The sequence below is a fragment of the Pleurodeles waltl genome, chromosome 3_1 (assembly GCF_031143425.1).
Source record: "Pleurodeles waltl isolate 20211129_DDA chromosome 3_1, aPleWal1.hap1.20221129, whole genome shotgun sequence".
In the NCBI taxonomy this organism is placed as follows: Eukaryota; Metazoa; Chordata; class Amphibia; order Caudata; family Salamandridae; genus Pleurodeles; species Pleurodeles waltl.
The window spans coordinates 1011051483-1011075802 of record NC_090440.1 but is presented as its reverse complement, the minus strand read 5'-3'; the positions used below and the strand labels follow the sequence as shown (position 1 = coordinate 1011075802).

Below are 24320 nucleotides of genomic sequence, written 5' to 3'. Positions count from 1 at the left end.
TTCCCAAGGCAAAATTATCTAAAAATTCTTACCACAAACAAGAATTGGCATTTCCAAAAGGTATGGCTTGGTATTTCTGATGTATGAAGTAATTGAAGGTTGCACAGTATATTAAAATTTTAAGGGAAATATAAATGACACTCAACATTAGAATATACATGTTAATATGATGCAGTACAAATTTTAAGGGGACGCGAAAGCTTCAGTTTTAAATTATCAATTCAGTATGCATTTGCTTACTTAAATTTTGCAAGCATTGTTATAGAACAGTAGAGCAAAGGTGGTGAAGTAGAAAAAGGTAGTGAAACAGTATTAGTGACATTAGAAATGTGTTCTATTTTTAGTTTTTTACTTATTTTTCAAAGTATGTTTGAAGTATTACAAGGGTTTTATTTGATGGATCTGCAATTTTAATTTGTTTACTGTCAAAGGTTTGAGGTAGAGATTTGTTGGGAGAATTGTTGCTAGTTTTACAATTTTGTGAAATTAAGCAGGAGTGTTTCTAAAATGTTATTCTTGATGATGGTTAGTTTGTAAAAAGTTGTGCGAATATTAAAACATTATGATGTGAAAAGTATAAGATTTAAAGTGTAAATTTTGGTAGTTTAACCTCAGTGATTAATAATTTCCAGGATACAGCCTTTGAAAAATACTATTTCAGAACTAGGAGGAAACTACTGGGGACATATTCATCACTGTTATCAGTATACCTTGCCCTTTTTCATAAATCTACCACCTCAGGGAAACACGAATTGCAGAAGTAGAGGTATTTAGGTATGGTAGGCAATAATTGTCAAGAGGCTACTAGTATAGGTTAGTTATTGTATGTTAGGTGTTGTAGCTAGGTAAGGATGGTGGGCTGGTAGGAACTGTAAGAAGAGTTGGTAGAAATGATAGATAGGTATGACAGCCTAGGTATGTTAGGTTAGATATGGAAATTATGGGCAGATAGGGATGGTAGGTCGTGCAGATATTGTAGGTAGGTTAGTTAGGATGTGTTTTGCTTTCTACAGAGGTATGGTAGATATGATTGCTTAGGTATGATATGAGTGGCAGGCAGTTTGGTATTTGTGGCAAGTTGAGTATGGACAGAATAGGTATGGTTGGTTAGGTAAGGTAGTTGAGGTAAGGCAGGTTATGTATGGTGGGTACATAATAGAATCTTTGTTCAATATTTGAAGGCCTGTGCTATTACAGTGTTAAGAAAAATGGGAGGTTTAATTAATAATTAATACATTTTTTGCATATTGGTGTATAGTTTTATTACTTGGTTGTGGAAATTGTCTATGTTGTTTGCTTACAATTCACAAGATACAATATATAAATTCAGGGCATGTGCAAGAAGAAAATAATGGTTTATTGATAACATTTAGTATCCACACTTTTTATTAACAATCATAGGCCAGCTTTGACTAAACCGTTAGGTTTGCTTGTTGGTGGAGGAAATGTTTGCTAATAGCTGGGCAGCTTTGTGATTGTTGTCCAGCTCTCCTCGGGAGAGTATTGAATAATGAGGCAACATTGTTTGCTACAATACAGAATTCAAGAGTATGACTCTATTCTTAACAGACTGCATTAGGATTGCTAAGCTGTATCCCCATAAATTGGCATACACAGGAAAATATTGCATAACAGACACTTTTGACATTTAAAGCGTTTGTTTGTGCATATGGTTGTTTTGTGATCAAAAGAAAGCTGTAAGTAAAAAAAAATGTAATCATGACAGCAGAGTAAAACAAATGAATGTGCAGGTGTGGTTAGTGAGTAGCACTTTGTATATGAAGTAGGGTAAAGTATCCAAACAGCAAGCACTTGTTAAACAAAGATTCTTAAAACACCAATTAAAATGCTGTGTTGTCTGCAAAGGGCATAAACCTAGGAGCTCGGAGTGCCTCTAGTGTGACAAAGTGACAACTTCATCCCCATCACCAAACTCTAATGGGAACACAAATGGGTCAATGTAAACAAAATGCCATGTCCTTCATCATCTGTATGTCCAAGCACTGGCAATCTAGAGAAAACTTTTGAAAACTAATGGCTAAAGGAGGCTGCCTGAAAGCCCTCTCTCTCTCTATGCATGTCTTATTTTTTTAAATATTGACAGCCAGTCTTCTCGACAGCTAAAGCTATCTGTATTCAGACTTAAAAACTATTTGGCTTCCCATTAATAATCAATAAGTTTGCAGAGACTTTGCACCAGAATATGTTTTTGCTAAGAGGGAGCCCATGAAAAAAGGTTTCTCCTCTTTGCCCTGTTTTTGTATCTACCTTAACGCATGCAGGGAATGATTTTCAGGGACGTTAGGTAAATTGAATGTGTACTCATTCCGTCCAGCCCTGCATTGTAAAGAGCTGTTAAGTACCTATTATGTCATAAGGCCTTTATCGCAAAGGCAGGGGTGCCTGTCCACTCACTGCTACTACTTATGGTGTACCAGCTGGTGCATGGGTTGCGAGTTTGGCACAATGTGTAAAACACTTATTTTACTGTGTGAAGAAATTCTTTGGATATGCCTGGCAGGGCCGGGCTGGGGAACCAAAAGTAGCCAAAGAAAATAATTCTCAATCCAGCACCACTTCCTTTCACTCCTGGAGCAACCTCTTTCTTTCCTACTGTAAGGAAATGCTTCCTTTGCATGTTAACCCCCCCCCCAAGCCTTGGACTGATGCTGCTGGTTTTCCATCTCTAGGATGGCACTGAGGCCTGTTAACCAGACCACAGTGTCAGTGGTCTAACCCATTACAAAGTGTATTTTGAATTGGCTTCCCCCAATTAGCATACGCTGACTTACTTATTAGTTCCTTGTATATGATACCAAGAATACCCAGGGCATGTAAGCTGGAGTGTCCACTCAGGGCTGCAGTACTGATTGTGCCACCACATGTGTGACAAAGTACAAAATGACTCCCAGCCTGCCACTGCAGACTGGAAGAGGAGTTTTAAAACTGCTAGTTCAATTTTGCCAATTGTCAAAAACCCACATCCCTTAACAATATATGTAAGTCTCTTGTAAGGAAGACCTATAGAGCCCTAAGGCAGGGAGCTGTGCATTATTAAGTAGGGCATATAATTTTAACATGTCCTAATGGTAAAATTCCAAGTTGTCTTTTTTGCTGTGGAAAAGTTTGTCGCCCCGTTGGCTAACACAGAGTTCCTGGCTGACCTCTCAGTGCTTCTAACTTCTGAACGGAACTATTAAATGGATACTTCAAGGTATCAAACTAGTTGTGACATTAAACATGACTAGATGCCCAAGTTGAATTTAATGCTGCTTTTAAGGGAACACAACTTTTAGAAAGTTGCCACTCTGTAGCCCAGTTTGCCCAGTGGTCTTGTACAGTTGCTGGCCACCAGACAGCTGCCTGCCACCATAGGAAGTAATGTGAATAACTCCCAGGAATAATAGAAGCCTGCTATACCTTCCAGCCATCGTTTCTCTTGCTCTATCCTTCTTTCCCCCCTCTCTTCTACCTCCCTGGTGCCTGCTGCAGCTAACCTTGGGGAGCTTGGGAAAGAAGCATCAGGAGCTGCCTGTGGCTTTCAACACTGGCCTCCCAGGATTCCAGTCCTCCAAGAAAATGCCCGGGGGAATAAAAGTCCCTCAAGCCCTGTTTTCTGCCATAAAAATCTTGAAGGTGTAGATCATATAATAAATAGTCTCTATGTATTGATAGAAATCAGATGTCTCTGGACCCATTTGAGCGGGTATAACAGTGGGCAAAATCCATCCACGGGCCCCAACTGAAACTATCTAGGTTATTCACAGTTGAACAAATCTCATTTTGCTGCTTTAAATGTTTCCTGTGCCCCTACAGCTTACGTCTTTGTCAAATCATTGATAAACTCCAATCAATTTGTCTACTCAAAGTGTATGACGTCACCAGCCTCTTCTGTCAACAAAAAACAGCAAGGTACCATACAGCACTCTCACTAAACACAACGCATAGCATGCATTATGTCTAGAGTTATGTAGCACACAGTTTAAAATGAATACGCAGCCTTTCCATTTTTCTGTATATAGTTCAGTTCAAATGTGTACACTTGTATATTGTTCATAACAGAATATCAACTTATTTATGTTCCATCATTTTGTATTGGTCTAGTTGACACTAGTAAATATGATGTTGTGCCAATAGTGCATCAATGAATGGTGATATTGTAAGTTTTTTTTAAACTACTTTGCCTTTAATAAAATATAAAATAGTTTAAATTATTTTACATTCGTTTGTTCAAATTTACATTGATTAAAGTGAGTTTTGTCCACGACCGGACTGGGAACCTAAAACGTCCCTGGCAAAAATGTTCCAACCAGCTTTTGCTCCCTTAATCCTCTATAGTCTACTTATCCTTTAGTCTTTCCACTCTCTCTTTCTTCCATCTCCCCAAAGCACCCACTGTGCATACATCCGTTAACTTGGGGGAGCTGAAGAAAGCAGCACAGGCACCCATTATCGCCCTTTGCCAGCCGGGGAAAGGCCTAATGGGATAAATAGGCAGTCTGGTCCTGACTTTTACTTAGTTCCATGTGTTCCGCATTGTTAAAAAAAAGTGGATGTAACAAAAAAAAATTGGTATGTTATCAACCAAAACAGCCGGACCAGTAATGTGTTTTGAGTATTACACCTTACGCTTTTCGGACACTCGCTGACTGTGATTTCACTCTTTGTGCACACTCACACACTGCAGAGACGTTTTGAAGGAGGTTTAAGTGTTTTTTTCCCTCTAAAATGGGTGAGGGATATTTAACCATTTTAATGTACTTCTAGTATGAGTAGTTTACATCGGTATGCCAAATTAGGCGACATTTGATTCGGATAGAGGAATCTGAGCTGTAAATTGCTTTATTATGGATCGGAAGATAAACAGTGTTCAAAAACGGGCTTAAAACATTTTAAAACCATGCGGTTAGCAAACAAAATTTACATAGGTGTGCACACGTGCTCCCCAGCTGACTATTTAGAACATAAACTAACATTGGTCAACGTTTTCACAGGATGTAGCAAAAAATCGATTTTGAACTGCCTATGAAATATGTAATTTAACTATAGTGACACTATTATGCTTCTATCATATTTATGTGCTTGGACATCAATTATGTAAAACGAAGTGCTTTGTAAATACCACTGAATTCTATTACATATAACATATTACATGTTTTTAATTATATTTTTAACAGGACATTACATACTGAGTGCACTTTGTTATAACAATGTTGTGCCATAAATAGGCCCTGATTATGAATAGCCGTGTAATCCAACAGTTACTGGCCCCATCAAAAGTATGATAACCCTGAGCGACCACACATCAGTATACTTTCAACTATAGTTTCAGCAGCCAAAATTTCAGGGTGAATGTGTGGGCAAAATTGAAGAATTAATGAGGCAATCAGGATCAACCAGAAGTTCTGATTCCCCTCCATCTTCTCATGTTTTAGTGTACCTTAATAATCAATCTCTCAATTGGCTTGTTTTTTTCGAACCCCCCCAAGTTACCAGTACCCTTGGAATTGGTAACTTCGGGTTGAGTAAATACGATTGCATTTAGGAGCTCAAGCATAATGAGAACCATGGTGTATTCACAGAAAAACATTCACTGAAGGCACCCAGAGGGAGGTCACAAGATTTTTTTTTTCAGAATTGTGTTAGAAATGGGGTCTCTGGTTGGCAGTTAGTTTGTACTCTGACCAAGCAAGGACCCTCACTCTAGTCAGGGCAATGAAGATACACACAAGATAACCCCTGCTCACTCCCTTAATAGCTTGGCACAGGCAGTCAGGTTTATCTCAAAGGCAATGTGTAAAGTATTTGTACAAACACACACAGTAATACAGTGAAACCACTACAAAATGGACACCAAATAAGTTTGGAAAAATATCCAATATTTATAAAAATCAAACAAGAGCAGAATGACAAAAATCCAACATACACAAGCAATGTTATGAATTTTTAAAAATAAAGAATCTTACTCCATAGAAAACAATGGAAATGTTGTTGTTACACAAATTACCTGGTTTGCGTCAAAAATAAAGCCGCACGGGTGAATGTACATCAGAAAAATCAGCAAATGCATCAATTTTTTACCCACAAGTGGGGCCATGTGTCATTTCTTCTCCGGTCGGGTAGGCGATGTGTCATTTTTCTCTCCCACAGGAGAGCGATGGGTCGATTTCTGGACAGGCACCTTGATCCGGGCAGGTTCATGTTGATTTTTTATGCCCAGCGATATTGCGTATGAAATCCGGCCACATGGTAATGGAGAACTGCGCTGCGTGGGGTTTACATCATTTTCAGCAGCCAAAATCAGGTTTTGCATAGTTTTTCCAGCTGTGATGCATGTGATGCATTGATTTTTCAGCCGTGATTCAGGTGGTGCGTTGTTTTTACAGCAACATTGCAGGTGTTGTGTCAAAGTTTTCCCTGCACGACTCCTGTGCGTGCATTTCTGTCTTTTTTCCACCAGCTTCATCTTTCAAGGGCCCAGGGACTGGAGTGGGCACCACTTGGCAAGGTAGGAGTCTCAGCAGAAAGTCCAGGTGCTGGCAGAGGAAGTCTTTGATGGCCCTCATACTTCAAAACAGGAGGCAAGCTCAGTCCAAGCCCTTGGAGACACTTCACAAGCAGGAATACACCACAAAGTCTAATCTTTGCCCTCCTTCAGACATAAGCAGCAACTGCAGGGCAACCCAGCAAAGCACAGTCACAGGCAAAGGGGCAATACTCCTCCTCCAGCACTTCAGCTCTTCTCCTTGCCAGAGGTTCCACTTCAATCCAGAAGTAATCTAAAAATCTGAGGTTTTGGTCAAGAGGGTACTTTTATACATATAATATGGGCCTGTCCACTAATCCAATCCTTTTGGAAGAACGTAACAAGATTAAAGTCCAGAGTAGTGTAAGAGTAGTACAGAGGTCCAGATGGATGCCAAATGGTTTCTTCTGAATGTACATGAGGAGAAGGGTTGGCCTAAATATATAAATCCATGGCTGGTGATCGGGGCCTGAGTTGCGAAGAGGAATATACTGAAAGCTTGGAGTGTGTCAATGCCTCCTGGGAGAGAAACATGGGTGCCAGCGGGCTGAAAAAGTGGTGTACCACGGCAGGGACTGTGTCCAAAAGTGGGAGAAGGTTTGGGGCAGTGGGTGCTCTTTCTGTGAATATTATGTGGACCTAAAGTAGAGTTGTGCTGGGCAGCAAGGGGGAGAGATTGGTGATGGTGGAACCTGAAGACAGAGTTTACTTATCTATGTGCATGCTTGAGGATGTCCTGATGCCTCTATATTATGATAGTATGTACTGTTTCATGCTGATGCACCCTAAACCATATGTATCATACAATACTTACACCACTGTTCTTCAAATAAAAAGATTTTCTAAAAAATTAAGACAAACAATTTTTGTACCTGACCCTCTCTGCAGGGCCACCTCCAAACTTTTTGCCTACACTCCTCCACTTTTCTGAACCTATTTTTGTTGGCTTGTAGGGCTCTGTGCACATTATCACTGCTAACCAGTGCTAAAGTGCTTGTGCTCTCTCTTTTAAACATGATGAAATTGGCTTACACCCAAATGGCACATTTAATTTATTTATACGTCTCTAATCAAGTAGTTCTACAAGTACCAAGGGCCTGTAAAATTAAATGCTACTGGTAGGCCTGCAGTACTCATTGTACCACAAACTTAAGTAGTCCTCTAAACATCTCTCAGGCCTGCCAGTGCAGCATGTGTGTGCAGTTTTAAAGTGCCATTTCGAACTGGAAAAGTAAACCTTTTGTTATGCCTAAACCTTCATTTCATTTTAACACATGTAAGTCACAGCAAGGGTAGGCCCTAAACAGCCCAAAGGGCAGGGTTCTCAAATTTAAAAAGTTGGATATGTACTTTAAAATTTTAAATGCCCTGGTAGTGAAAAACTCTCATATTCGTTTTTCACTATTGCATGGCCAACATCTTCCATAGAATAACATTGGTTTGCCTTATCACATGTAATACGTGATAACTTTGTGTGGGAGCAGATAGGAATTTTATGTTTGGTTTCTGGGGATTTGTAAATTAAAATGCTCTCTAATGGTAAATTCTAGTTTTATGTCACAGTTTTAGAAATGCCACTTTTAGAAAGTTGGCATTTTGTTGTTCTAACCATTTGGTGCCTGAGTTTTATGTCCTGGGTCACATAACTAGGTGTAGTTGGCAGTTGGTCTCTGTGTATTCCTCCTAGACAGTATCACAATAGAGGTTCTGGGTGTTGGCAGGATGGGCCATCCTGGCTTGATGGGGGGGGGGGGCAGAGCTGCCAACTAACTTTGCACTTCAAAGACACTGGCCCAGCTCACACAAAGGACTTCACATTAGGCTGGGACCAGGGCAGAGAGGCAGGAAATTCCAGAAACCTCCGTAGGATTAAAAACTCCAGAGGCTTCTCCAAAAGGGGCACCAGGTTTAAAAATGGGACCCAAAGACCCACTCTTCATGAGTGGGCCTGTGTGTACTACAGAAGAAGAGCTGTCTATCAGCCCTGTTGCTGCAGGCTGCCCTGCTGTCTAAGAAGGAACACTGGACCTGCACCCTTTATCCCAGGCTGAAGTGACTGCAAGTGTCAGCTGACTGACATCCTGTTATGAGCTACATGGCCACAACAAGCTACAGAGGTCTCTCTGAAACTGCGAAGCTGACCTGCTGCAGCGGGCCTGCCCTGTTGGTCTCTGCTAGAGTGAGTTCCTGATTCCCAAGTAGTGCCTCTCAGCTGCTGGACTCTTGGTGCTGCATCAGTTGGCTCCTCCTAAAGGAAACAGAGATATCTGAAGTAAGTTTAGGGGCTCTTTGCAACTGTGAATGGGACTCTTTGCTCCAAGCCCATGCTACTGTCAATGCAATGTTCTGTTGAACCACCAATGACCATCGAGAGATCTCCATTTCACACCACAGCATTGCCCACGATTACCACCAATGCGAATCTGCACTATGGCCATTTTCAACACCCAACAGTGTCCACGTGCTACATCGACGACCATCCACAACAACCGGTCTGCTCTTTATGCTACAAAAATGACCACCCAGAGTCTATTCCCTGCTCCTCGCAACTTGCTCCACCGAGAACTGGACTCTTTGTGCTAGACTTTAGAAAGTAACTTTTTCAGTGGGACTAACCTTGTCCCTGTATCTGATCCATGCTTCGTCACGGTCAGCCTGAACTTGTGACTTTCACCCGATCTTGAACGGACAGATAACTGTGGTGGAGCTTTGTGCTTTTAGGTGCAATACTTACATTAAATCTTTGAAATTGCATATCTCCGATTCTATGGATTTGTGGCTGTTGCTTGAGTAGGGTTTCACCACCCTCAACCAACACAATAATATACTATGTTGTTATGTTATGTTATGCCTTGTTCTGTTTTATTGGTATGTTATATCTTGTTTGTTATGTTATGTTATGTTATGTTATGTTATGTTATGTTATGTTATGTAAAAGTAGGTCCATTTCCATTTATTTTATGTAACGCACTTCGGCCACCTTTCCTTTAGTATAACCATATATACAATACACAAATTTAGACTAATACAAACATTTGACACTGGAAAGATACACATTGAGGAAAAATTTTATTAATATCCAATTATCTGTAGGAAGAGATCACATTATGCAGCCCTGCAGAGAGGGATGTGAGGAACTGCAGACTTCCTGGTCAACCCTTCAAGTATAAAATGATAAGGGATGCTACATAGTCTTCTCTGCTGGCAATCAGTTCAAGTATGATTTACTGTGACAAGAAAAGGGAAAGAGAAGTCTGTGTGTGTTTGGGTAGGTTAGACAGATGGGGAGCTCCAAGCTGTTCATAGCTTCTGGGTCAATGTTTCTACCACAGTGTGTCTCTTGCAAGAAATAAAAGTGCCACTTTTAGCATGAAGTTTACAGTTTAAAGACTTTGGGCCTTTCTTAGTGATACTCTTTGGTTGCTACAACCACACTCTAATAGGAAGCAGACTGTGTTTTGGCTCTGTTCAGGAATATCTAGCCCCCTCACATACTTTAACTCCTTCCTCCAAACATAAATGTAGCCTGCTCTATTCTTAAGTCAGTCCACATTTCTGTTCAACAAGCCTCCTTTGGTTCTGTCTTTGTGTTTTTGGAACATTTATGTTTATCTGATTTCTCTTGTCCTCAACCATGGTGTGTGTGTTCGATTACCCATAGTTAGGGGGTATTTCCAGCCTGAACTTTACCAAATGATCCTCTGATGTATCTTGAAATGCAGGTGGCTTTGAATATTCTCTTTCTTGAAAGGGCATAATGCATGGACGGTTCTGCCTTCCTAGGTAACACATGTGGTTATTTTGGTCAGATCTATTTGGATACCGGTAGGCTTGGAGCATGTCATGGTCCACTTATCATGTGCTGGCATCAGATGATCTGTGTTGGATGTGATATTAGCAGCCTGTGATTGAGTCTCAGGTTTAGTCTGTGTGAAGACTGTATTGCATGTCTGTAATGTTTGCTTCTCATCTGCTGACTCCAAAACTCTGTGTTGGCTCTACCCTATTTTTTGGAGATTCCCAATGAAATGACATTGTGCACTAAACCTTTCCAGACAGTCTGACACAGGTGTCTGATCTGTTAGCCTCCTGTCAAGGTCCTCTAGTCTCTTCTCCCTTGTCTGTTATAATTTCAACCAAACAATAGCATGGGATTCCGCTCCAGTTGGGAAACTCTTGTTTAAATCTCACTAGTTGAATTTCTTCATCTTTGTTGCCAGTGGGACTACACAATGGTTTTCCGTGGGATGGGCTGACCAAGTGCTATCAGGACTTGCTAACAGCATTTATTTGCTCCTCGCTGATCGCAGGATTGCGATGAGTGAAGATACTCTTTACATTTGGGAGGTTTTGGTTGTTGACCTTGCGATTGTTTCTTTGGGGCCAGACTGGGTGCTCTTGGCCGCTTGCAGAACTTAGAGGGTGAAGCTACTCTTTACATGCGGAAGGTTTTGTTTGTTGGCCGTGGAATTGTCTCCTTGAAACCTGGCTCTTTTCTGCGTCCACTCAGCTGGGCCAGTTGTAAGTGGGCCTGCATTGCCCTTGATCACATTTTGTGTTGGGCATCTAAATCATATAACTGCTGTTGTTCCAGCCTTCTCATTGGGCATTCATATTTTTTTACCGTTTGTGGACCACTCAAAGAGAGACTGGCCCTGTGTTATTGCTGTTGAACCAACGGCCCTGCCTCTGTTGTGCTCATGCTCCTCTGTCTCACCAGGGCTCGCATTGAATTCTAGTAATAATGTTGTTTGGTTATTCTGCACTAAATTATCTGATAATGTTGGTGTTAGGCATTTCAGTGGATCGTGGAACTGGGCAATCAGTACCAGTAAGTACTGTATAATTGTAATGCTCTATGAGAGTACGTTGCTAGGTGTGGCAGCAGCTGACGAATTAAATAATCAGTAAATACGTTTTTCCCTTGACCAGCTGACACTTGTTCTAGTACACTTTAACAAAAAATAAAACGTTCCTCAACAAGCCTCATTATTGCTCATTGTCTTGCTGAATTCTTCCAGGGAACTCTAATGGTGCTGTAGAATTTTCTGCACTCCTATTTCTAGTACTACTACTAACGACAAAGCTCCCAAACCCATTTGACTCCCAAATCATATATGTATATTAGTTGTGTGGCGTGGGGTGGCACTTCCGTCCCCCTTTCCCTGGAAATGGCTTACATGCAAAGAGATAGTGGGGCTGACCGTGCGTATGAGACATTTATTGGATTAAGGCTTCCTCTGTGAAGTTATCCCATTGAGGAGGGGTCCCTGCCCGCACCTCATCCGGCTACTGGGCGACTATGCCCCTATCCTGCTTGGACCACCTCTCTGAGAGTCGTCACAGGAGTTGGATGGGGGCGTAAGTGATCACATCCTGCTCCGTAGCTACCTGACGTGAATTCGGAGCAGTCTCGGCGCACCGGAGGCAGCGCGTGCACCGAGAAGAGAAGAAGGTGCGCGCTGAGGGATAGCCGGACTCCTATCGACATGGATTTAAAGGACCAAGGAGCGCAGATGCAGCCGCTGCTGAACCCGGTAAGAGCGCCAGAAGGAGCGTGCAGTGCGCTTGTCGTGGCCATGCTTGCTGCAGGAAGAGGGATGATATCACTGTAGCAGCCATTCCTTTGTATGTCTGCGTTACGTGCATCTTTATATAACATGCACGGTGACTACAGCAATGGGAACTGATAGAAGTGCGTGCTCTCTAATAATAAACGAATATAAAATAGTAAAAGAAAACACTGCCGCAAAGACGATGCGTGCCCCTGACAAAGGAAGCTGTGAACGCGCTCCACATGGCTGCTCTGAATGATGCGGCGTGACATTGAATCTGGATGTGACAGGAGAGGGCCGAGAGAGTGCAGTGCCTGCAGCAGTATGGTCTGAGAGAAGCTTCCCTCGCTGCCGGCTCTGTGCGGATGAGTCTCACGGTGTGAGGTGCTGCTGCTGTTGGTGCGCACTGCGGATAGGCAGTGTTCTCTTCCTTTAAACGTATTTCTGTGTCAGAGAGATGCTCCCTCGGCATCTGCCTTTGGCCGCGACCTTAGGCAGACTTGTGGGACGCCGTGGGTTTCCCAACCTTTCATTTGCAGCTGAAAGAGGGGCCCATTCACCTCCACAGTCTTCTTTATACTAGAATATGTACAGATATCTGTTCTTTGTCTCTGTGACGTCCAGAAGATTGTCCCGAAAAGGGGCGTGTCTTTTCCACTTATTTCTGTGTGTGTTACGACCTGACGACATTGTGTGCAAAGTACCGCATACATTGCTGCTTTCTGCTGTTCGACATTAAGGAGTGTGAGTGTGATTCCGTTTCTACTTTCTCTTCTAGGCTGACACGAAAGCCTGTGCTAGCGGGTCGGGGTCTTTTGGTGGCATTCTGCATCTGACGTGTAACATGTAGCACATCGGTGTGGGGGTAGGGTGGACTATCACCAGTCACGACTCCTTTCATGTGTGATAATGGAAGTATAGGGGAGGAGGGGCATTCTTCGACTCAGCCAATGGCATCTCTAGAAAACAGCCGTGCATTTGAAGGGAGGGGTATTCAAGTGGCGGCACGCACATCTAAACGCACCGATAAGTGCGTTTTTCGCATTGGATCTTGAGATCAACCAGTGCTTTAAATGGAAATATAGAAGTGCAGGTACTCTCTATTTAGAGTCCTTCTTTATTCTTGAGAAGTACCGGTACTCATCCATTGTAATATATTGCGATAGTGATGAGAGGTGCAGGTACTCCCCCCTTCAAATTAAAGAATTACAGGTGCTCAGTGCTGGACAGTCAGTACCTGCCCATTTGAAGCACCGACTTCCTCACTGACTAACTAACGTTTTCGCTCTTCTCTCATTTCACATCTCCCTGACATCTGTCATCCGAAGGCCTCATTACAAGTTGGCAGTTTCCACCTACCCTGTCTCACCTCGAGGATAATCCTAACTGGGATGCAGTGTATACTGTGCGGTATTGCATCAGCATTCAAAGTTCTCCACCTCAGATTGAGCGGTTACGCAGAAGGGCCTTTTGTGTTTCTGAGGTATTTATACTCGAAAGTTGTGCTTTTAGCCGGTATGTATTGTTTCTGATTTTACCTGGTGAAAATTTGTGGGCAAAAACCTATCAGAGTGTTCAAAGCCCAGACTCCACACTGAGGCACTAACGGCGATAAGTGATAAGTGGGATGAGTGCATGAGTCTTTCGCCATGGCACTCATTTTTCCTAATTTCTCTCGCATCCCTCTTTTAAGCTACCTTTCCATCCGTCCATTCTTCCCCTACATGTAACTAACCATCACTTCCTTTGGGCCTGCTTCATGTCACCATCTCTCCCCTATGCCTGTCCTCTTTCCCTTTCCATGCCTCTTTGCTATGTATCTTCCCAGCCTCACCTCTCTCTTTCCCATCCGCCGTTCTTCCCTCACACGATCACTTCACTGCTGTGCTGTCACTGAAGGGAGACCAGCGGGTATCACTTCGGATTGCTACTTTAATGCTGTGACCTCATTTTGGACAATGTTCAGCGAATCATCCCAGCAGTGTCCCAGGCAATATGTCAGCCGGGGAACATGTAGCCAGTCACGGCTCCCCGATAACATCAAGGGGCAGGGTGGTGTGCAATCGGGGGGGGGGGATGTTGGGGGGTAAATAAAATAAAAAGTAAAAAAAATAAATAAATATGAAAACACGTATCTTCGCCGCCGCGTGCCGCTCCTCTATCTGTCGTCGCTTCAAACCAGGCAGGCAGGCACAGGTCACAGCCTGCCCTGCGGCCAATCAGGATTGGCTAGGAGCGCCCAGCCAGGGAACTCCCAGGCAGACTGGGAGCCTGTGCAGACTCTCACAAGCCCGGCAACACAGTTGAGATGGCCTGCCAAACATAAATGCGCTCTGAGGGGGAGTCCTGAGCCCCTTTAAAAGAAATGGATAATAAACAAGGTTTATTATCCTTTTCTTTTAAACGTTTTGCAGCTGCCGCTGCTGGCGGGGAAGCTAACGTTCCTCCACCCTAGTGGAGGAGACGCCCCTGCACGTACTGGCAAAAACTAAAGTTGTTTTGCAGCTTGTAGGGAGGCAGAGGGAGATAAAGCATTTTTCCTCAACTCCCTCACTCCAAGACTTCCTTTTTCTTAAGATGTGTCATGATGAGGACAGTTATTTCTAGTAAAGGGCATGCCATCTGGCCACTGTCAGACATCCCTGCCGACTCAGCTGTAGTAATAAATGTTATAGTAAAATGCAATCTGTTAGGTACATATAATGTAAAACAAAACTTTATTGTGGCTTTTCTCTTTATTGTGGCTTTTCTCCTTGTCATTAGCTCTGAGGGCATAGCTTGTAAAAATAATGCTTGTATATAGAAAGACAGTATGCATACTGCCACTGACTGCCTCTCTCATAACTCTAACCCCTATCTACCAACATTCTACCATTGTGTCGGTCTTTGATTCATTATGTTCTTTTCCAGCACTGATTTGCACCCATCCACTTCTAACTTTCTACTCTCCGTTCATTGTCTCCTTTATGCTTCCAGTAGCAGCTCGAATTGCGGTAAAGGGGTGGGGCAGTGCGGTGGGGAGGTGAGAGAGAGAGGAACGACAAAGCAAAGGAAAACAATATTACAGAAAAAACCTTACGTGACTCCACGCTGCTGTGCAGCTCTTCTGGCTCCACTTGCAGGCATAGGCTCCCAGCCTGCGCTGTGGCCAGTTCTAACATTACTCTCATGCTGCTGGCAGCATGAAAGCAGTGATAGGATTGGCTGGAGCACCCTGGCTTTGTGCTCCTAGGCAGACTGGGAGCATGGGCCTGCTGTCTCCAACCCAACAGCATAGTGCCGGGATGGAGAGAACTCAGTGCCCGAGACGGCCGGCCAAACACATATGTGCACTGAGGGGAGTGCACAGCACTGTCATACCCCATGGCCTGCCCCTTTAAAAATCAAACAATAATAAACATTGTTCATTAACGTTAATTTTTAAAGGTTTGCAGCTGCTGGCTGGGAGGGGTCGACGCTCCTCCGCCATAGCGAAGGAGCAGCCGCTGCATGCCTCATTTCTTCCTCATATCTTCACCAACTCTATTTCTCTGAAACCGTTTTCTTCTTTCATTTCTGCTCTATCAGTTGTCTATTTGTAGTAAATAGTCGGGTACAGGAGCTTTTAGTCGGGTATGGTAAGGTGTTTGTAAGATTTCACCTGGCATTCTTGAATACTCAGACAGAAAAACACACACACACACACACACACGCACACACATACCCACACCCCCCCCCCCTCTATTTTGAAGGTCTTAAATCATGGTTATTTTACAAAATAACTTGTTTTAAGTACCCCCTCACAATCTGCACTCCATTTCCTTTCCACCACCCCTTAAGATTCCCTCATACCGCGTAATTGTCGAACAATCTGAAAGTCACACCTCACATCCCAGTCTTACTGACCACGCTACGCCTCTGGGTAAAATCAGAGAAATTCATAGTAAAAAAATGGCTCATCAAACCATAAAAAGGCCCAGAAGCAGACAAAAAAATGTCCCACAGACTGATGTGTCAGATCAGCCCTTCCTGGCACTGCCTGATTGTCCTGTAGGCCAGGCTGACCCGCCTCGTGACCCATTCTCTTTCTGTAACACTGTGCCTCTCAAGTCTCTACTAGACTTTTGCAGCTCATCTTTTTTTCTGTCCAATTTCTTTCTTGACTGTCTCCCTTTCAGAACAGTTTACCTCTCTCTTGTCTCTTTGTCGCTGTTGATTCCTTCTTCCTCTACACAACTCAATCTCTTCTCCTCTTTCTTCCACTTACTGTTTCTCACCCATGTCAGTCTCACATCTGATCCAAGATGTGAGGAAACATGGAGAAAGCAGCTTTCCTTTCCATGGAAGTGTGACCAATGTGAGAGGTGCCAGCGCTCCCAATTTAAGACTGAGAATAAATGGGCCACCATAGCTCACATCCTCACTGTCATAAGCTCTGCCCTGGGTAGCATGGTTGCAATTGGTGTGGGAGAGCTCTAGGATCTGACCATTCTCACAGGCTTTGTTGCTGGCCAGGGATTTGAAACCAAGCAGAGCTTGCTGCATGTGTTGTATCACTAGTATTGATTGTACTACTCTGCAGAGAATTCTGGATGATGCCAGGTGGCAGGAGACAAGAGAAGCAGCAGTGTTGATGGTGATGATGTCCCGCTGCTATGTAGTACTGCCCTGCCTATACACCCAGGGTGCAGGCCTGCCATACATGATTTGGCAGCTGATGCTATCAAAATGTGGCAAGGTGAGCAGTAGGTGCAAGGTGGGTTGTGTTCGAGCTCTGCAGAACTGTGGAGTCTCAGAGTTGCGAGTGCAGTTGAAGCACAATGAGCTGGTACTCCCCGGCTTGCTGAGAGAGAAAATAACCCTAACATTTTTGCATCTGAATATTACATACAAGAAGACTGATTAGCTTAACTAATGTCCATGTTTTGGGAATCACTAGCACAGCTTGTTGCAGACAGCTGAAGCTTTTCTGACACAATGCCTAAAGATATTTGCCTTCATTTCTGCTATCCCTAATATTAGTAATGATTACCAAGTGACATTCTGGGCATGTCCAGCCTTATATTTCTTTTGATATTTTATTTATAAGGTGACATGTATAGGGTAACCATCAATTACCCTTAGAGGTCGACACAAAGCCTGGGCTCCGACAGGAGTATGATAACATCCTAGCAATCAATATTAATAATATCAAATCAATAAACATCACTTTCAATTTGGAGTTAGTAATTTATACACAGCATGACCTATATGGTCATGAATGACCACACCAATTTAATAAAGTTCAAACATTTATCCTCCTTTAAATTAACAATGCTATGATCACTTAAATCAAATTCAAAACCAAAAGATACAAGTACAGAAACAATACAGGGTGACCCTTCGAACGAATCTTAACCTAGATAGAGTATTTATCACTAAACATTCAAGAACCACTATGCAAAATAACAGCATTAACAGATAAATGATGGAAACGGGATGCATTTAGTTATAGCAGTTGAATTGTTTCCAATCAAATTATATAGAACAGTCAAATTTAGATTTTGGCATCCTTAACTATTATTCTGATTTGATAAGCATGTTGGGCTTCATGCAAAAAGGAAAGAAAACAAATGTTAATTTGAAAAACATCTGACTATGGCGCTACCCAAAAATAGTGGTTGGATTTTCTAAAGGGAGAAAACATAAAAGTCTGCAAGAAAGACAAATGCACATTTGGCTATACCACTCCTAAATGGATCAGCAAGCAGCAACGTCTTCATCAGTGGAGCATCTTCTGGTCTTCTTTACTGGACAATGGCATAATAGGGAATACTTCAGTAATGTTTGGACTTCTTGTATCTGAACCGTCAATGGAAGAAAGCTAAAGACATAACACATCAATACACTAACAGAATAAAAGAAAATCTTTAGACAACCGAGAACTGCAAGGAACTGAGAGGAATTGTCCTTACATCGCCTAAACTCTGCTATATTAAAGTACTAGAAAGCAACCAGCTAAGTTTCTATTGATTTGACTATGGGGTGGATTAGGTCAGAACTAAGTAGAATCATTCCACGTTTCAGAAGTATCTTTCTTCATTTTCCACATATACGATTGGACCATCTTCTCTCACTGCAGTCACCAGTTTCCTCAGTCGAATACAATTGTTGCAGGTTATGCATGAACACTGAAAACTATTGTTCCTGGGTACACATTATCTCATCCAAGGAATACAGACAAATTTTACAGTATAAGAACATAACTTTTCCACAGTGTAGGAGCTACACAGGATATTGAAAATTTGTTTTGCCCAAACACTTGAAGGATTATGTGAGGTCAGCATCATGTGAACAATGAACATTGAGCTTCTAGAAACTGCTGAGACAGAAAAACATTGCACAAGCTTTTAAGCGTATGATTAGCTTTAGGCCTCTTCTTATAGGCCCACATTTAATAAAACATTTTAATTCACATTCAAACCTAATAATAATTTAATTCCATTTTATTAGTGTTCATACTAATCCATATTAATAATTATAAAACATTTCTACATTAATCAACATTATTTCTTATTTAACATGTATTATTTATGGTGTCCACCACTTTTGCCACTTATACGTTGCTCATTTTAAACACATATTAATTTCAAACAGACTTTTAATACACACATTACTCTTATAACTAGTACTTTAATACTTCAAAATTGTATTAATTAACTTGCTCTCTAGCAATCCCTCCTCTGACAACTATATGTGTTGTCACAAAATATACTTATTAATACTTGTATTGATATTTGTGAGTCAATTTAAAATTTAGTTTGTCTACAATATCTATTGTTTCTCGGTTTTCACCAGTTTTCACTTTTTCTCAAATCATGAACGTATCTGCTTTTCATCTTTTCTAGTTGAATTTCTTCCCTCCTCTGTTAATTTTTCATCCTTTGTTTTTTCATCAGTGTGTACAGTTTGTAAAATCTGATTAAACAGATGACGCACACAACCACCATTAATAATAGTGTCAGTGTTTTTCCAACAATAGCCTTACCAAGATTACCCAACCAATTCTTCACTTTAGTAATGCTTTTGCCAATATTTTCCAATACCCCTGGCTTTTTCAGATCTTATAAGTCTGAATTTGAATCTGTCAGATTCTTAATAAAATTTCTAATTGCTTTACTATTGTCAGGTATATATGTGCAACAATGCTTCTCTTTCAGCATCAGGCAGACTCCGCCTTACTTTGCTAAAAGTATATTGTTGGACCTGGCTTTTTTGACAGGGACATCCCCAAACTTTTTGCCTCCTTCCTCCTATTTTTTCTGACCTGCTGTTGTTGGCTTTTGACCTCTGAGCACTTTACCACTGCTAACCAGTGCTAAAGTGCATATGCTCTCTGTGTAAATTGTACTATTGATTGGTTTATCCATGATTGACTATTTAATCTACCTGTAAGTCCCTATTAGAGTGCACTACATGTGCCTAGGGCCTGTAGATTAAATGCTACTAGTGGGCCTGCAGCACTGGTTGTGCCACCCACCTCAGTAGCCCCTTAACCTTGTCTCAGGCCTGCCATTGCAAGGCCTGTGTGTGCAGTTTCACTGCCACTTCGACTTGGCATTTAAAAGTACTTGCCAAGCCTAGAACTCCCCTTTTTCTACATATAAGTCATCCCTAATGTGTGCCCTAGGTATCCCCTAGAGCAGGGTGCTGTGTAGGTAAAAGGCAGGACATGTACCTGTGTAGTTATGTGTCCTGGTAGTGTAAAACTCCTAAATTCGTTTTTACACTACTGTGAGGCCTGCTCCCTTCATAGGCTAACATTGGGGCTGCCCTCATACACTGTTGAAGCGGCAGCTGCTGATCTGAAAGGAGCAGGAAGGTCATATTTAGTATGGCCAGAATGGTAATACAAAATCCTGCTGACTGGTGAAGTCGGATTTAATATTACTATTCTAGAAATGCCACTTTTAGAAAGTGAGCATTTCTTTGCACTAAAATCTTGTTGTGCCCTTCAATCCACGTCTGGCTAGATTTAGTTGACAGCTCCTTGTGCATTCACTCAGACACACCCCAAACACAGGGTACTCAGCCTCACTTGCATACATCTGCATTTTGAATGGGTCTTCCTGGGCTGGGAGGGTGGAGGGCCTGCCCTCACACAAAGGACTGCCACACCCCCTACTGGGACTCTGGCAGACAGGATTGAGCTGAAAGGGAACCGGGTGCATTTCTTAGAGACTCTTTGAAGTCACCCCCACTTCAAAGGCACAACTTAGTATAAAACAGGGCCTCTGCCCTACCTCATCAGACACTTGCTGGAGAAGAAACCTGAACCAGAAACTACATCCTGCCAAGAAGAACTGCCTGGCTGCTCAAAGGACTCACCTGTCTGCTTTCTCCAAAGGACTGCTGTCTTGCTGTTGCCCTGCTGCCTTGCTGAACTCTTGTCTGGCTGTGAAAGTGCTCTCCAAGGGCTTGGATAGAGCTTGCCTCCTGTTCCTTGAAGTCTCAGGACCAAAAAGACTTCTGCCTTTCACGTGGACGCTCCGTGCGCCGAAAATTTCGACGCACAGCTTGTTTCGCGGCGAGAAAAACGCCGCACACCGACGCTGATCAACGCGACGCCCTCGGGACGATCGAGACTTCGACGCACAACCTCGCAAGGACAAAGCCGCCCGACTTCCAAGGAGAAATCGACGCGACGCCTACCGTGAGTGCGAAACTTTGACGCACGGCCTCGCAAGGACAACGCCGCCCGACTTCCAAGGAGAAATCGACGCGACGCCTGCCGTGAGACCAAAATTTCGACGCACGGCCTCGCAAGGAAAACGACGCCCGACTTCCAAGGAGAAATCGACGCGACGCCTACCGTGAGATCGAAACTTCGACGCGCAGCCCCGCAGAACGACGCGCAGCCGGAAAATAAGCAGGAGAATCCACGCACAGACCCGGGACATCTGGTAATCCCCGCGATCCACAAAAAGAGACTGTCTGCGCGCCGGAAAACGACGCCCGACTTCCCCGCGTGGAAAAGAACGACGCAAGTCTGTGTGTGCTGAGCGGAAAACGACGCACACACCCCTTTTTCCACGCATCTCTTCTCCTGTGGCCCTCTGAGGAGATTTCCCACCAGAAACCAGGTACTCTGTGCTTGAAAGACACTTTATTGCTTTTTAAAGACTTAAAGACTCTTAATATCACTTTTCAGTGATATCTTTACAAATTCGTATTGCAACTTTGATCGTTTTGACCTACAATTATCCAGATAAATATTCTATATTTTTCTAAACACTGTGTGGTGTATTTTTGTGGTGTTATACTATGGTGTTGTATGATTTATTGCACAAATGCTTTACACATTGCCTTCTAAGTTAAGCCTGACTGCTCGTGCCAAGCTACCGGAGGGTGAGCACAGGCTGATTTTGGATTGTGTGTGACTTACCCTGACTAGAGTGAGGGTTCTTGCTTGGACAGAGGGCAACCTAACTGCCAACCAAAAACCCCATTTCTAACATTGGTGATCAGCGGTGAGGATAGGACTTGTGTTTGTGCAGTGACATACAGTAGCTAAGTATTTCACTACCTACCCACAGTTGAAGGTCAACTTGATTTTTTATCTCTTTTTTGACTTTTGGTCTCTGATGTCCTCCTGGATATACTATTGATATTTTGGACTTTGGATTTTGGTTTTTGCTGGTAAGATCCTATCAGAATGGGATCGCTTACCTACTTATTCTTTTTGCCTACTGACCACCTCACTAAGGCTGACCTAAGGAAGCTTTGCAGAGAATGTGGCCTTCCTGTAGCAAAGAGATCTACTAAAGCAGAGATGCTACGTGCCTACATAGTCTGGGAGGAAGACAGATGGGCAGAGAGAGAGGCAGCAAGAAACCAAATGACTAAGTACCCCTCAGAGGAGGAGGAGGACGACTCAGATGAGGAAAGAGACCCAGTGAAAAAAGAATGGCTCATGGCTCAAGCACGGTGGATGGAAGAGCTAGATGAGTTTATTGAAAGGGCTGAGGCAGCAAGTCTCTTAGCCCTGGAAGAAGAAAAGATTGCAGCTCAAGAGCTGAGCTGTAAAGAGCTGAAACTGGAGGCCGGAAGGGCTGAGTCCAGTTCAGATGGTGGCAGCAAAAATCTTGCATCTAGTACTGCTGAAGAAGGGCACAAGCCCAGAGATGTGGTACCCAACTTGAAGAAGAGAGTTGACACACCCCAGGCGGTTCAAGGGTATGAGGTAGTTCCCGTTATGCACAGGGTCCCTGAGAAGGATTGGGGAACTGGCACAGGGAGTCATATTCCTACTGGGGGGAGGGACACTTTACTGACTCTAGCAGAGAGTGACAGAGAAAAGGGTTCCCCCCTGGTGGACGTCCTGGATATAGAGTGTAGAGACATCCCAGAAGAGTTTGGGTTGAGTGTCAGGGACAGACAGATACTGTCTCACCAGTCTCAGGAGGGTGAAGTAGAGTGCTTTTCCAAGGTTGAGTTACTAGGTGGTTGGGTGAAGGGTACTGTGGTTAATACATGTGAAGGGCAGAGTGATGTAATTGCTGGAGAGCATATGTCTGGTCCTTATTTTCCAGAGCTACGCCAACACCAGGTGGAGTGTGAGTTCTCTGACCCCAGGGAACTTACAGTGGAGGCAGACTTTTGGGTGAGTACCAGAGAGTCTGAAGAGGCATTTGGGGGTGCTCCTGAAGGGAGTGGTCTAGGTGGTTCCCGACCAAGTGAGGTGGGAAAGGATTGTAGTGTCCCAGGTAGGTCTCAGAGCCTAACCTGTACCGTAGGGCCACCTTTTGAGGAAGCCCCGCAGTGGCAGAAGAACTTGGGGGGATGACTGTAGACAGCATCCCAACAGTTCTGGTGTCTGGCAGTACCACTCCTAGTGAGGGGGTGCAGAAGTCCAGACATAGGGTTGAGAGGGGGTGGCAGACCCCAGTGGAGGATCTTGAAAGTCAGGGGTCAGCTCTGAGAGTAGAGCCCCCCAGGAATGACCCAGGTGAGACCGTTTCTGGTTTGGGGGAAACCCAGACTCTGCCGGATGGGCAGAGGTCGGGAGACCTGCGCCAACCAGACTCTTGTGTGGCCCTTGGGGACGGCGTGTCCCTTGTGGGGGGTGAGAGTGCCCCCCAGGAAGTCCTGGCATGCCAGGCAAGGATTCAACCTCAGGGTGGTGACTCTGGGTTGGCTAACCCGGTTCAGAGGTCAAACTCTGACCTGGTGGGGGGTAGGTGTGCCCCCCAGAAAGTCCTGGTATACCAGGCAATGGTTCAACCTCAGGGTGGTGACCCTGGGTTGGAGAACCAGGCTCAGAGGTTAAACTCTGACCTGGTGGGAGGTAGGTGTGCCTCCCTGAAAGTCCTGGCCTGCCAGGCAATGGTTCAACCTCAGGGTGGTGACTCTGGGTTGGATATCCAGGTTCAGAGGTTAACCTCTGACCTGGTGGGGGGTAGGTGTGCCCCCCAGAAAGCCCTGGTGTACCAGGCAGTTGTCCAACCTCAGGATGGTGACCCTAGGTTGGAGAACCAGGTTCAGAGGTTAAACTCTGACCTGGTGGAGGGTCAGTGTGCCCTCCAGGAAGTCCTGGCGTGCCAGGCGATTGTTCTACTTCAGGGTGGTAACTCTGAGTTGAATGGCCCAGTTCAGAGGTTAAACTCTGACCTGGTGGAGGGTCAGTGTGCCCTCCAGAAAGTCCTGGCGTGCCAGGCAATTGTTCAACCTCAGAGTGCTGACTCTGGGTTGGATACCCAGGTTCAGAGGTTAAACTCTGACCTGGTGGGAGGTAGGTGTGCCTCCCAAGAAGCCCTGCTGTGCCAGGCAATTGTCCAACCTCAGGGTGTTGACTCTGGGTTGGATGACCAGGTTCAGAGGTTAAACTCTGACCTGGTGGGGGGTAGGTGTGCCCCCCAGAAAGTCCTGGCGTGCCAGGCAATTGCCCAACCTCAGGGTGGTGACCCTGGGTTGGGGAACCAGGCTCAGAGGTTAAACTCTGACCTGGTGGGAGGTAGGTGTGCCTCCCAGAAAGTCCTGGTGCGCCAGGCAACTGTTCAACTTCAGGGTGGTGACTCTGAGTTGAATGGTCAGGTGCAGAGGTTAAACTCTGACCTGGTGGAGGGTCAGTGTGCCCTCCAGGAAGTCCTGGTGTGCCAGGCAATTGTTCAACTTCAGGGTGGTGACTCTGAGTTGAATGGTCAGGTGCAGAGGTTAAACTCTGACCTGGTGGAGGGTCAGTGTGCCCTCCAGGAAGTCCTGGCGTGCCAGGCAATTGTTCA

At 43.9% G+C, this 24320-nt stretch overlaps 1 protein-coding gene across 11 annotated transcripts in view; it reads left to right on the top strand.

Annotated features, from left to right (window-relative positions):
- The window catches only part of SLC4A10 (solute carrier family 4 member 10), a 1044586-nt gene that overhangs the window by 94573 nt on the left and 925693 nt on the right, over window positions 1-24320 (top strand). For 3 of the 11 annotated variants that reach the window (XM_069224250.1, XM_069224245.1, XM_069224241.1), the window contains exon 1: window positions 11680-12063. The exons of 6 other annotated variants lie outside the window; for them this stretch is intronic. In XM_069224250.1, coding sequence (XP_069080351.1) covers window positions 12016-12063 — 48 coding nt within the window. In that variant the 5' untranslated portion in view covers window positions 11680-12015. Of the gene's footprint in view, window positions 1-11679; window positions 12064-24320 lie in introns of those variants that run through there. 2 more of the 11 variants (XM_069224252.1, XM_069224247.1) reach the window with 2 other exon arrangements.